Source organism: Argiope bruennichi, chromosome 1 (genome assembly GCF_947563725.1).
Source record: "Argiope bruennichi chromosome 1, qqArgBrue1.1, whole genome shotgun sequence".
Classification (NCBI taxonomy): domain Eukaryota; kingdom Metazoa; phylum Arthropoda; class Arachnida; order Araneae; family Araneidae; genus Argiope; species Argiope bruennichi.
The window spans coordinates 139,210,381-139,222,269 of NC_079151.1; the positions used below are offsets into that span (position 1 = coordinate 139,210,381).

General features: G+C 28.0%; 1 protein-coding gene across 1 annotated transcript; it reads right to left on the reverse strand.

The window, feature by feature from the left end:
- Window positions 1-1,639: 1,639 nt before the first annotated feature.
- LOC129971628 (uncharacterized) lies at window positions 1,640-11,012 on the reverse strand. The gene is made up of 6 exons (XM_056085580.1): window positions 10,852-11,012; window positions 10,304-10,356; window positions 8,278-8,385; window positions 7,946-7,993; window positions 5,522-5,578; window positions 1,640-1,819 (listed from the first exon to the last, which is right to left on the reverse strand). Exons 1-6 carry the CDS (start codon window positions 10,964-10,966, stop codon window positions 1,769-1,771), a joined length of 432 nt encoding a protein of 143 aa, XP_055941555.1. The 5' UTR covers window positions 10,967-11,012; the 3' UTR covers window positions 1,640-1,768.
- Between the last annotated feature and the right edge of the window lie 877 nt (window positions 11,013-11,889).

The following is an 11,889-nucleotide window of genomic DNA, read 5'->3' on the forward strand; positions in this document are numbered from 1 at the left end:
CCCATACTAACAATATATTGAAACATTCGGTTATTTAGAGATTTAATTAAATTAGATTTTATCAGACCAAGCACCTGACTATAACAGTAAAACGGTAGCTCAGCACATTTATCAGGCCAAGTAACCTGACTATAACAGTAAAACGATAGCTCAACTCATTTATCAGACCAAGTAATCTGAGTATAACAGTAAACGGTAGCTCAACACATTTATCAGATCAAGTGACCTGAGTATAACAGTAAAATGGTAGTTCAACACATTTATCAGGCCAAGCAACCTAACTATAACAGTAGAATATGGTAGCTCAACACTGTCAGGCCAAGCAACCTGATTATAACAGTAAAACGGTAGTTCAACACATTTATCAGACCAAGCAACTTGACTGTAACAGTAAACAGTAGCTCAACACATTTATCAGGCCAGGCAACCTGACTATAACAGAAAAACGGTAAATTTTTAATCATTTAAATAACCTACTGAATATAAAAAATGTGATCTATTGATGAGAACTCTTTCAGGCGATCGGATATACCATATTTTCGATCGAAACTCTACTGATGTTACTAATACTAATTATTGCTGATATTAGCTCAAAGTATACTGTGCGATCTAATTATTGAAACGACAACTTCACATGATAACGTTTTTTTTCAAAGTCATTGGATTTCTTTTTTGTTCTCAAATCTAGTAAAGTGAAGGTTTACATCTGCTTAGATGAAAATAAATAGTAAAAATATTAAAAAAAAAATACTTTAAACTTACAGGAGGCGAGATCATGGGAAGAGCCTTAGGAACTCTGCCTTCAACAAATACCCAAGTTTCAAGTTTTATTATCTTTTTTAATTGGAGGCTATATAAACAAGGAAATTAAGAATCGTAAAACTAGCAAGATAAAGAGAATTCAACATGTCTCTTGATATTTAAATTGCAAAATTACATAAAATGCCGGGCAAAACTTCCAAGGGATGATATCAAGAAGTATGTGAGTCATATCACTGACTCTCCCACCCGTCCGAAGAAGGCACACGGATAATAAATACTAAATGACCGGACCGCCGCAACAACAACACTGGCGGAAACTGTGGTTGAGTCCTAAGTATCATCACCAGGACAACCCTTTCCTAAGGAAGTACGTCCCGTCATCGATGGGAGGAGCCAGATCTCCACCTTTTCGTATCCCTTCCAGGGAGGCGAGATCCAACCACCATGCCAGAAGCATCTCATTCTCATTTTGAAGTGTCCTCCCCCGGAGGGACAAAAAGGAGGTCATATTTCCATCACCATATAACGAATCTTTAGTATATTCAGCAAATTGTGTTTAAGTATAAAAGAAAGTCAGAGACAAACATTTATACAAAATTCTTTTGGTTATGCATACATACGCATCATTTTGGGTGCTATAGAGCTTTTATATATGTTTTGTGAAATTCACAAAACCATTTGAGAAGATATTCAATCAACTTATGTAAATTTAAACTTGTTTGAATTATTTTTTTTTGAAATAATTCAAACAATTTTCAACAGAGATATGCAATAATAGTGAAACAGCTTCATGATTTAAACTGAAGCAATTTCGTTGTGTAAAATAGAAATTCATATAAAAATGGATTAATAAACATACATTAAAGACCTTCGCTAATTGAATGCAATAATTTTTATTTTTGAAAAATAATTTGATACATATTACAGATAAGAAACAAATTTCAACTTGACTCATTAATTAGGTACCGGAAATTAACAATTCTTGAGTCCTCTATGCCTGGATTGTTTAACATAAGTTCAGTTGCTTCAAGGAACGAAGGAACGAGAAAAAACATTTCTGCAAACAAAAGCCATTAAGTTGTCAATTCATGAATAAAAATATACAAATAAGATTGAAGTGAACTAAAGAGTTAATGAATTATATTCTAATTACATAATGTAAAGAATGAATTAAATATATGTACCTTTGATTAAAGGATTTGGAATATATTTGCAAAACCACTTGAAACTATATTGAGTTACTTTACATTGTTATACATAATAATTTTTTTAAGTAAAGTAAACAAATTTTGATTACATTTTATTAAAATACTAAACTTTAGTTTTTAAAATAAAACGGTTTCGAAAAGTTAAAGTGAAACCCGTTTTATCAAACTCAAGAAATGATGCATGCAAATAAAGTTAAGATATATGGTTAATATGAAAGACATTGTCTAGCATAAAATAAACGAGGGACAAATTTTTATTTCTCATTTTTCTAAAGAAATCGGTGTGCTTATAGAAAGCAAGGATATTTATGGATGTTTCAATGGCTGACATTTTTGAAAAAAGTTGTAAACCAAGTTAAATGCTATAATAATAAGGTGTAAGTATATAGTTAAGAATGAGTGCATACCATATGAAATCAAAAAACCTATATATAAGATGCATTCAAAAGATTAAATATAAAAGAAGTATCTAGTGCAAATAAAATTTTAAACATTGCTCTCAGAAGGTTGCATTGCAATTTGATTTCACTTCAACTTTTTCTAAAGTTTTTACAGAAAGGCTTAATTACATGATAGATAGCTAAGTCAGTTCTTATGATATTTAAGGGGATATAGGACCTTTACATGTAAAAGAGAATTCGAAAGTTGGCTAAATGCGACTCTCTCTAATGTAAAAAAATAATACTTAAACTTAATACATATTTTCTGCCACAGTTTCATAAGACATTTACATTTATATTTATGGATTTTTAAGTCTGTGAAATAATTTTATTTAATTAAAATATATAAGCAAAAAATGAGTTCCGTTTAAATTGTCGAAGGCAGAATTTGCTTGTAATGTAAGTTTTCAGAAAATAAGCAACTTATATAAACAGATGTTACATCAATTTACTCCCAAAGAAAGTTATAGTCATGCATAGGATAAGTATTTTAATAGATTTACTGGAGTTATTTTAATTTTTATGCTGTTAAATATGATAAAAGTATACGTAATTATGTTTTAATTTGCATGATTTTCTTTATTATGTATGTATAAGTATACCTGAAAATTTTCAAATTGATAACGATGAACCATTTTGGGTTTAATCCTGTGCTTATACTCTGAAAATATAGTATTGAGAAAAATGACTTTAAAGAAAAAAATCCTTTATAAAACTTCTATAATCACGAATATCACAATCAAATACCACTGATCTTCATGTTTTTGAGTGAAAAGTCAACAGTGACCTTCACGTTTTTGACTATATATTTTTTAACTAACTAACGCACACACATGTGCCATACCTTAAAATGTTCTGAAGTTTTTCAGCAATCAAATGCAGACATAAAAAGTTCATAAAAGTACTTTAGAAGTCCTATATTCCCTTAAGTATGGCAAAGATGACAAACTTCCTCAAAATTACAAAGTCTTTTAAATACTACGGAGAAAATGAGTGAAAACTCCTGCCAAAAACGATAGCTGTTTCACTTTCATGGATCTAGTGTTTTGTCTTCGGATCAGTTTGTTTTCGGAAAGAATATTTTAAATTCTGAGACTGGTAAGGGAAGGACTTCGCCATAAAATGATCAGAAAAGGCATTTCTCTTGATATTAAACTTGCACTGGACAGGCATGCAGACCTATACACAAATTGAATTTCTTAAATTTGCATAATGCAAAATGACACACTGACTTATTACATTACTTTATGACTTATGACATTATTTTAGGGAGATTTTTTTTACATTCTTACTTTTGATTTTTCTTGAAATTTAATCAGAAAAAATTATTCTTATAATTTTGCAAAAGCTTTTTTAATTTTTTGAAGGAATGGTTAGAACTTCAGATAATATTTGTTAATACTGATAAGGTTATTTTATTCATAAAAAGGCACAAAAGATTATTGCCAAATACTTTTATCATTTTTTAAAATTTTGTTGAAAGGGTAACTTTGGCTAAATGCCTTGATATAAAATTCGACAAAATGCCCACAATTAGGGAGAAAATATCAAACTAAAGGCTTGTCAAAAGTCAGTTATGTTCCGAATTATAGCTTGAAAACAAAATGTTTATATAAACAAGCAATCAGGTCCATTATCATGATTACATCTTACATCTGAATTTTTGCAGCTAAGACTAACATCAGAAAAGTACAAGTAATTCAAAATAAAAAATGCATTTCCTAGCAAATGCATTTTGGTAGATTAGAAATTTGATTGCCCACTCAATCTTACTTTACTTACGTGAAATACCACGTTTCGAAACTGATTTTAAATCTTTTAATGGGCTTTTCTTGATAGTTTAACTCCACTCATTAATTCACAAATTATATACGCTAAAGTTAATTTTTTCTACAAAATGGCCCGTTGTTCTCGGGCCAGCGTAAGAATCCCACTTCACAATGCAAGGCAGATTCCCATTGGTTGCTATTAAAATGATTGTAAATCTAAACCACTCAAAATAATTGAATTTTATTTTTTTATTTTTATTTTTGGTATATTTTTTATTACATTAGTCAGATTTGTTTTGGCGTTTCAGAAGTGTCTTCCCAAGTAGTGCATATACATTGTACAATCTTATACGACTTTAAAATTATTGTATAATATTTTAAATATTAAATTATATAATATAATGTTGTATAATATTGGGCAACAGGATGTGCTACCTGGGTTGGTAAATAAGATTGAGCAGAACTGTCGAAGGCTGATACTCAAGGATTGTACAATAACCAATCTTTATCATCTATAAATATTTTTTTTCAATTATTTGTGAACAATTTTTTAAAGGTTGTTTGGACTTAAAATTGTTATTTTACTAAGAAATTGTTAGTAATGTTCTCAGATTTTCAAGTCTGGCAAAATAGTTCAAAGATTTCGACCGCCAGTTTAATTTTAAAAATTCAGTTCTGAAATGACATTTATTATAGATCAATAATTTAAAATATTGTTGAAGAAATTTAGATTTTTTATTATTCATTGAATTTTTGGTGCATAATCTTGATCTTAAATGACATTTATTATATATCAATAATTGAAAAATTATTTAAGAGTTTTACATTATTTTTACTGAAGATTTTTTTATTATTCATTTGAATTTTCGATGTATAATCTTGCTCTGAAATGACATTTATTATAGATCAATAATTGAAAAAAATATTGAAGAGTTTTACATTTTTTATTATTCATTTGAATCTTTGGTGCATAATTTTGTTTTGAATATTTTTGGGAATTTATTCCTTTATTGTATAAAATTTAATTTTAGTATTACATATTTTAATAATTAAAAAGTTTGCGCAACGTTTGCAATTGCTTGGTTTTCGAATTCGATATTATTTTTACTAATAGAAATCACCTAGAATCCTGTGAGATAATGTGAGCGATGATGTTCAATCTTTTCACTGGCATTTAAAACTCAGGTTGGAGAATTGAGTGGATCCATATATTAACAGATTACATGAAACAGTCTCAGGAAATACTAACTGTAAAATACTCAACGTATTGTTCGAGATCATAAAATGAAAGGAATAAAATGTTACAAAGTATTTTCCTGCAATTAATTATAAAAGTATTTACCAGTAAACTTTTTGCATTGTCACACTGACGCTGCATCTGTGGAGAATTGCATGCCATCTATAAAATAAACAAAATAATTTATAGACATTGTACAATATCGTTATCAATCCATATATCAAGTGAAATTGAAACACAAATGTCAAAAAATGGAGTTTTATTACTTTGAAATATAGTATTTGCCTTAATTAGATTTTGCCAAGTTTCATTCCTAAATCACTCTATTTGAATTCATAACTCGGTAAGAAATTATCAATCAATGCATTTTTAGTGACGTCAGGGATTGATGACATTCGGTTATTTATTGAATGTGCTTGTAACTATATAATTAACCTGTTTTTCTTGATAGTTCACAAAAATTGAGTTTTATGATTCACATCCTATATTTTTTTTTGTAGATAATTCTGCTATTTTTAAATATATTCATAAAATAAACACCGGATAGATATATGTGTATTAGTAAGATTGATGCATATATTATTGTTCAAATCCATGCACTGCAAATGGAATGACAAATAAAATCTTATTGCAGATAAAATAAACATTTCTGAAAGCACGATGTTCTAACATGAATCCTGTACAGACATTTGTGCAAAAATATGCTTTCAGTTTATCGCCGATGGACAGATGTTCATGCTACAGTGGAATCACAAGTCCAGAATCCCAAGCATTTGATATTTGAATGTACCAAATTTATTACCGAATGACGTAGACTTAGGAATTGCCTTCTAAAGAACAATATAACTTGGCCTCCTCATTTAACTGCCTTTGTGTAGAGCAAATAATCTTTCATTTCCTTTTGTGCATATATTATTGATATTTTTTCCCGTATTATTTAGACTTTATTTCTGTGTGTTTGCCTACATATATCTGCATATATACTTTTTGCATTTGCATTTTGAATATTTTATTTTTATTTGGTCATGCTTTTCTAATTGTATTATATCATTTACTCTATGTTTCCGTTAGTATGTGAGCGATATTGTTTTATTTTTTTGTTTGTATTTGTGTATTTTTTTGTTTTCCCTTTTTTCTTTCCATTTGTGTCTTTCCATTTGAATTTTCTTCCACTATCAATCGTGTACTAAATTATCAACCCACTATCAATTGTGTAATGATTTACATGTGTCAACCTTGTGGTATACTTGTTGGCACACAAGGAGTTTATACATAGAGAATTAAAAAAAAAATGTTATAATGAACTTAAAATGCAAAGCAATTGCATTTTCCCTTTATATTCCTGCATTCAAAAAAGAGAAGATTATGAAATCTGCGTTTATATCGTAGCCGGCAAATCCATTGCCCTTACTTGGTACATGAGGCAATTCTTTTAAGGAGTAACGGATGATCTAAAGTATTGTAAAAAATTGTACGATATTGCAAATTTTAAACCAATGTATCAAAGCTTGATAATAGAAGCGTCCAAAAGAATTTGGTTCTATTATTTTTGTGCTATTATTTTATGTCCCATGGAGATTGTATTATAACCTTCAATCCTTATTCATACAAATATATATTTTAGAATACTTCTATTTTGTAGCTAAAATTGAAAAATAGCTTTTTCAGAGAAATGGATTTGAAGCAATTTTTTTGCACAATAGATCGTGATTATCATATGAATGCACGTATTAAATCACATTCAGATAGTTTATTTTATGGTTAAATGGTCAGATATGAGAGTATAAAGGACATTAAAATATACATCTCTAAAATATTGTTCTGAATTTTCTTAGGCAAAATTGTACCACTTTAGAAATTCCAGTAAAAGAAATAATAATTTTTTTTGTGTTATTTTAGTGAAAAATAAAATAAATATATTTTAATTTTTTTTTTAATTAAATGTTTATAAGTACTGCAGAATTTTTTTGGGCGGAGAACGAAGCAAAAAAATACATTGAAATTTCGTATAAATTCAATTGTTACGTTTCACACAACAATATGGATTAACATTATTTCTGCTGAATTCTTAAATCAATATTCACTATCTACATAGAATATTTTAAAGTTTCAATGTCACTGAAATTGAAAAAATTTCGTTTCAAATCTAGAATTGCTAAATTAAAAAAAAATATTGACTAAAATTATTGTAATAAGAACGCATGATCTTTCAATAGAATTAATGCTTTAAAAATGTTTATTTAACAAAATATTATGAAGAAGGAGAGATTCGTATTTTTAACAACAACATGATATATGTATATATTTAAAAATGAGGAAGGAGTCATGAAATATCATCTTAAAAATATTGAAAAATGCAATCAAAATCTCTATACGACAATCTGCAATATTAATTAGAAATCATGATCATTTGTAAACATACACGAAATCGCATTTTTCTTTAAGATTATTTTTTCAATTAGTCAAGACAAGTATGAGTATTGATAGTTAACAGGAAATAATAAATGAATTTAATATCATATTACTTACATTCTTATAGCTGATAACGCCATTGAGAGTTTTTCGAAATGCATCAAACTATAAAAAAAGATTTCAAATAATGAGATCTACATAGTATACGGAAGCACAAAATTCTTTAAAAAATAATAAACATATATTGGATTCAATAATATATACATAAAATAAATAATTGTAATTTTCAATGATTGAATTTAAGCATTAATTTATAAAGATATATCTATTAATAAATATCTAAGGAAAAAAAATGCGACTAATTTTTGTAATCAAAAACACAAATATTTAAATTTCAATCTATAATACTTTTCAGTTGCAAAAAAGTATCGCCAATCAATAATACTCACTTGTGCATCTCCGCTTAGTGTACAATAAATCTGTAGTGCTTGGGCTATGCTGTCAGTATTGTACGAGTAGAAATTTTCCTGAACGTAACGGAATATTGGTTGTCGATCCTAAAATGAAGAAGCCAATGTACATGCATATGTATTATAAATGTAAATAAAACTGGAACAATACCCCCCCCCCCCCTTATACTCCAGACTTAGCAATAGATTTTCTACAATTTTTTTTCATAAATACTATTAAATATAATGTTGTTATAAGCGAATTTTGTGACTTTTCAAAGAATAATGAATTCTGGGTTAACCCGTAACTGGAGACATTTCCTCACTCGTTAGAGACATGTAGTCATGACCCCATTGTCATTTTTCTTTTTTTGTCTTTTGCAAACAGTACTTGGAATTTTTTTTGGAAACAATATGCATTTTACAAATGATGTAGTTACCAAAAATATTAAACATATTAATATTAAAAATGTTAAATGTTATAATATTAAATATTGGAAAGTTATTATAAGAAAAACCTTAACGATCTTCTAATGAGTATTTACTTCATTCAGATACTCTGGAATTACACTAATATTGATAATTATTAGAATTTAAAAAACAAAAATAAAAAATACAATATTTTAAAGTATTATTTTAAGAATAATTCTGTATTTTTTTCCATTAAAAAATTAAAAGCAGTTTGGGAGACATGGAGTCAATGACTTCATAAATAATACCAAAAATTTTGTAAAAGAACAACTCGTTTATACGCACATGCTCGTATTTAAATTTTTACCAACAGACTGCTGAAGGTACTAGGAGATGACTGCATTCAAGGACAAAATAATATGTGATAATCAGAGCTAATGAACAATCCGGAGTCATTTTGACTCCCGTTTCCAGTTACGGGTAAAATTCATTTAAGAAAATTGGGAAATAGAGTTTTATGTATTTATAATGGTGTTTTCCTCTGTTGTTGATCTGGCAGTAAGGAAAAATGTTTTACAGATATTTTATTTGGATGCCATATCTATGATTCCTGGCATTAGCGAAGACACTGGTGACAAAAACAAAGAATTTCGAATATGCAGGAGTGAAAGCGATATCTCTTTTAAGACGATGATTCTTCTATGACATTTTTTATCTTGCCAGTAACCTTATATAAAGTCCAAGGAAAGAAACCAGAGAATAGAATAAATTCACTCTCTGAGCTGTTAATTCCGGAGAAATCCTGTATTTTATGCTGAATTCTTCTTGCAGTGGTTTAATTTTGCAAGCAGTTTGCTTCATGTGTAAGTATAGTTAATCTGTGCAAGTTCTGTCTTTGACTGTGTTTTGCTAAATTTTTTTCATGTTTTCTTGCAAGTTAAACCATTAACATGAATTATGAAATTTATTGGAGATCTCTCCCATCTGACGAATTTTCTGTACAAATAGATATTTAAAAAATATTTATTTTATTTCTTTGATGAAAAGTCTTTTTAAAATTATTGTGTCTACTATGATTTGAGAGAGATAGGTTTCCGTTGATATAGAAAATTACATGATAAGCTTAGTTCGAAATTTGCTACAATATATTGTTCATGATGAATTAAATTTTATTGCATCCTCTTTGATTTACTAAAAGACAGGTTTCCTTTGATATATAAAATTACATGATAATCTTGGTTCAAAATTTGCTACTGATCTATATTTCTCATAATAAATTACATTTTATTGAGTCTGCTTTGATTTTCGAACAAGTAGGTTTCCTTTAATATGATAAATTTCATTATAAACATTGCTCGAAATTTGCCACTGAACTAAATTTTTCATGATAAAATTACATTTTATTGAGTCCACTTTGACTTACGAACAGTTAAGTTTCCTTTGATAGGGAAAATTACATGATAAACTTGGTTTGAAATTTGCTATTAATTTATATTTTTCATGATAAATTACATTTTATTGTGTGGACTACGATTTGTGAACAGGTAAGTGTTCCCTTGATATGGAAAATTAATTTTGAAATTGCCACTACCAGTTAAATAATGATAGATTTTACCTCGTAAGACAGAGAAAAGAAGCAATTCAATATGCCTTGGTGTTGAAGTCCATCTGCAATAAATAAGATATTGAATTATTTTGCACAATTATTTCATAGTATAATATAATAGTCAATGTTATAATGTATGGAACAGTCAATGTTATTCATTATATGCTCTGGTGTTACTTGACACAAATCAAATTTATATATGATACATTGTTATTCATTTTTTATTTAATTACATGATCGTCGGAATTTCTAATTTTGTTAACCTGTTCATGCACGATTTCATAAATTTCTTTACTGTTTTTAAGAATTTAATTATTAGTTACTCCATTAATCTAGTGAAAGTATGACTCTGTGCAATGGATAATAACCCGTACTGAAATAGAAAAAAAAAGTTGACTAAATGTTTCAATAATTTTTGCCATAAATGAATTTCGGTTGCAAAATAAAAATATTCGAATGTAATGAAAAAAAAGAAATAATTTTACTTTTTATTCTTCTAATAAAAGAGTAAATTTCAATTTACGGTGAATATACGATATATGACTTTATATAATTACCTGAAACGCACTCGGAATACGTAAAGCATTGATAATAATCGTCAATCGATTGGGCTCGAATTACTGCCAACAAACTGAAAATACTCAAAACGGAAGGGATGATTTTGCTCCACATTTTGCATTAATGCTCTTGTGCAGCTGAAATTGTAATTTAGGTTTGTCCACCCACTTTTATACACTACTGTAGACAAAACACGTCATATATATTTTTAAAATGGTAATTTTGATCCAAGTATAAAAATAAATAGGAATTGAAATCTTGAATAATTTCCATTTCTTAAAATATGTTTGTTAAATAAGCTGTTTGTTAAAGTTTACGGAGTCTGCAGGTGACAGACGGAAATTTGTGAAATATATGAATGTTAAAATTTTCAAGGTCATTTATAACGTCTGATTGCAGCCCTTATTTTATATTGATTCAATAGGAAGCTGGGTTTTGAAATAAGCAAAAAATAGCGAATTTCTTTTCCAATATTTTATCTTTAATATATATATATATATATATATATATATATATATATATATATATATATATATATATATTCGAACATGCGAATTGAAACAAATTAACATTAAAGCATGCAGTTTTAAGTAACATGAATATTTAAAGGGACTCAATGGTATAAGTAATTTTCATGGCATTTGTTTTTCTTAAGCCATGTTAAAAAAAAAGTTTTTAAAAAAATAAAGATTACTGTTAAACAGCAAAATATATCTGGGTGGTATTTATATCTTTTGTTTTCATTTGAATAAAAGTCAAATTTAGTTTTTGGTTTTTTTACACTCGGTCAGTTATAAGACGATAAGTAGACAACGCATGCGCTGAAAGGGATTGATTTATGTTTGCCAGAATTTCATAAGAAAGATTCAGACATTTCGTGCTTGGTTATAAATTGATGTTTTGGCGTCCCAGAGATATTCTTTTTCATTGCGTATCGTATTAAAATAATGTACAATTACACGAAGATACATAATTAAAATTAAAAAAAAAAGGTCAATATGCCTAAAGTTGGAAAACTATAGAGGATGGAAAATCAA

Coding starts and splice junctions, on each gene's coding strand:
- LOC129971628 (XM_056085580.1), bottom strand. CDS start 10,966: ATGTGGAGCAAAATCATCCCTTCCGTTTTGAGTATTTTCAGTTTGTTG. Junction 10,357..10,851: donor GTATTCCGAGTGCGTTTCAG/GTAATTATATAA, acceptor TATTTATTGCAG/ATGGACTTCAACACCAAGGC. Junction 7,994..8,277: donor CACTAAGCGGAGATGCACAA/GTGAGTATTATT, acceptor CTTTTTTTATAG/TTTGATGCATTTCGAAAAAC.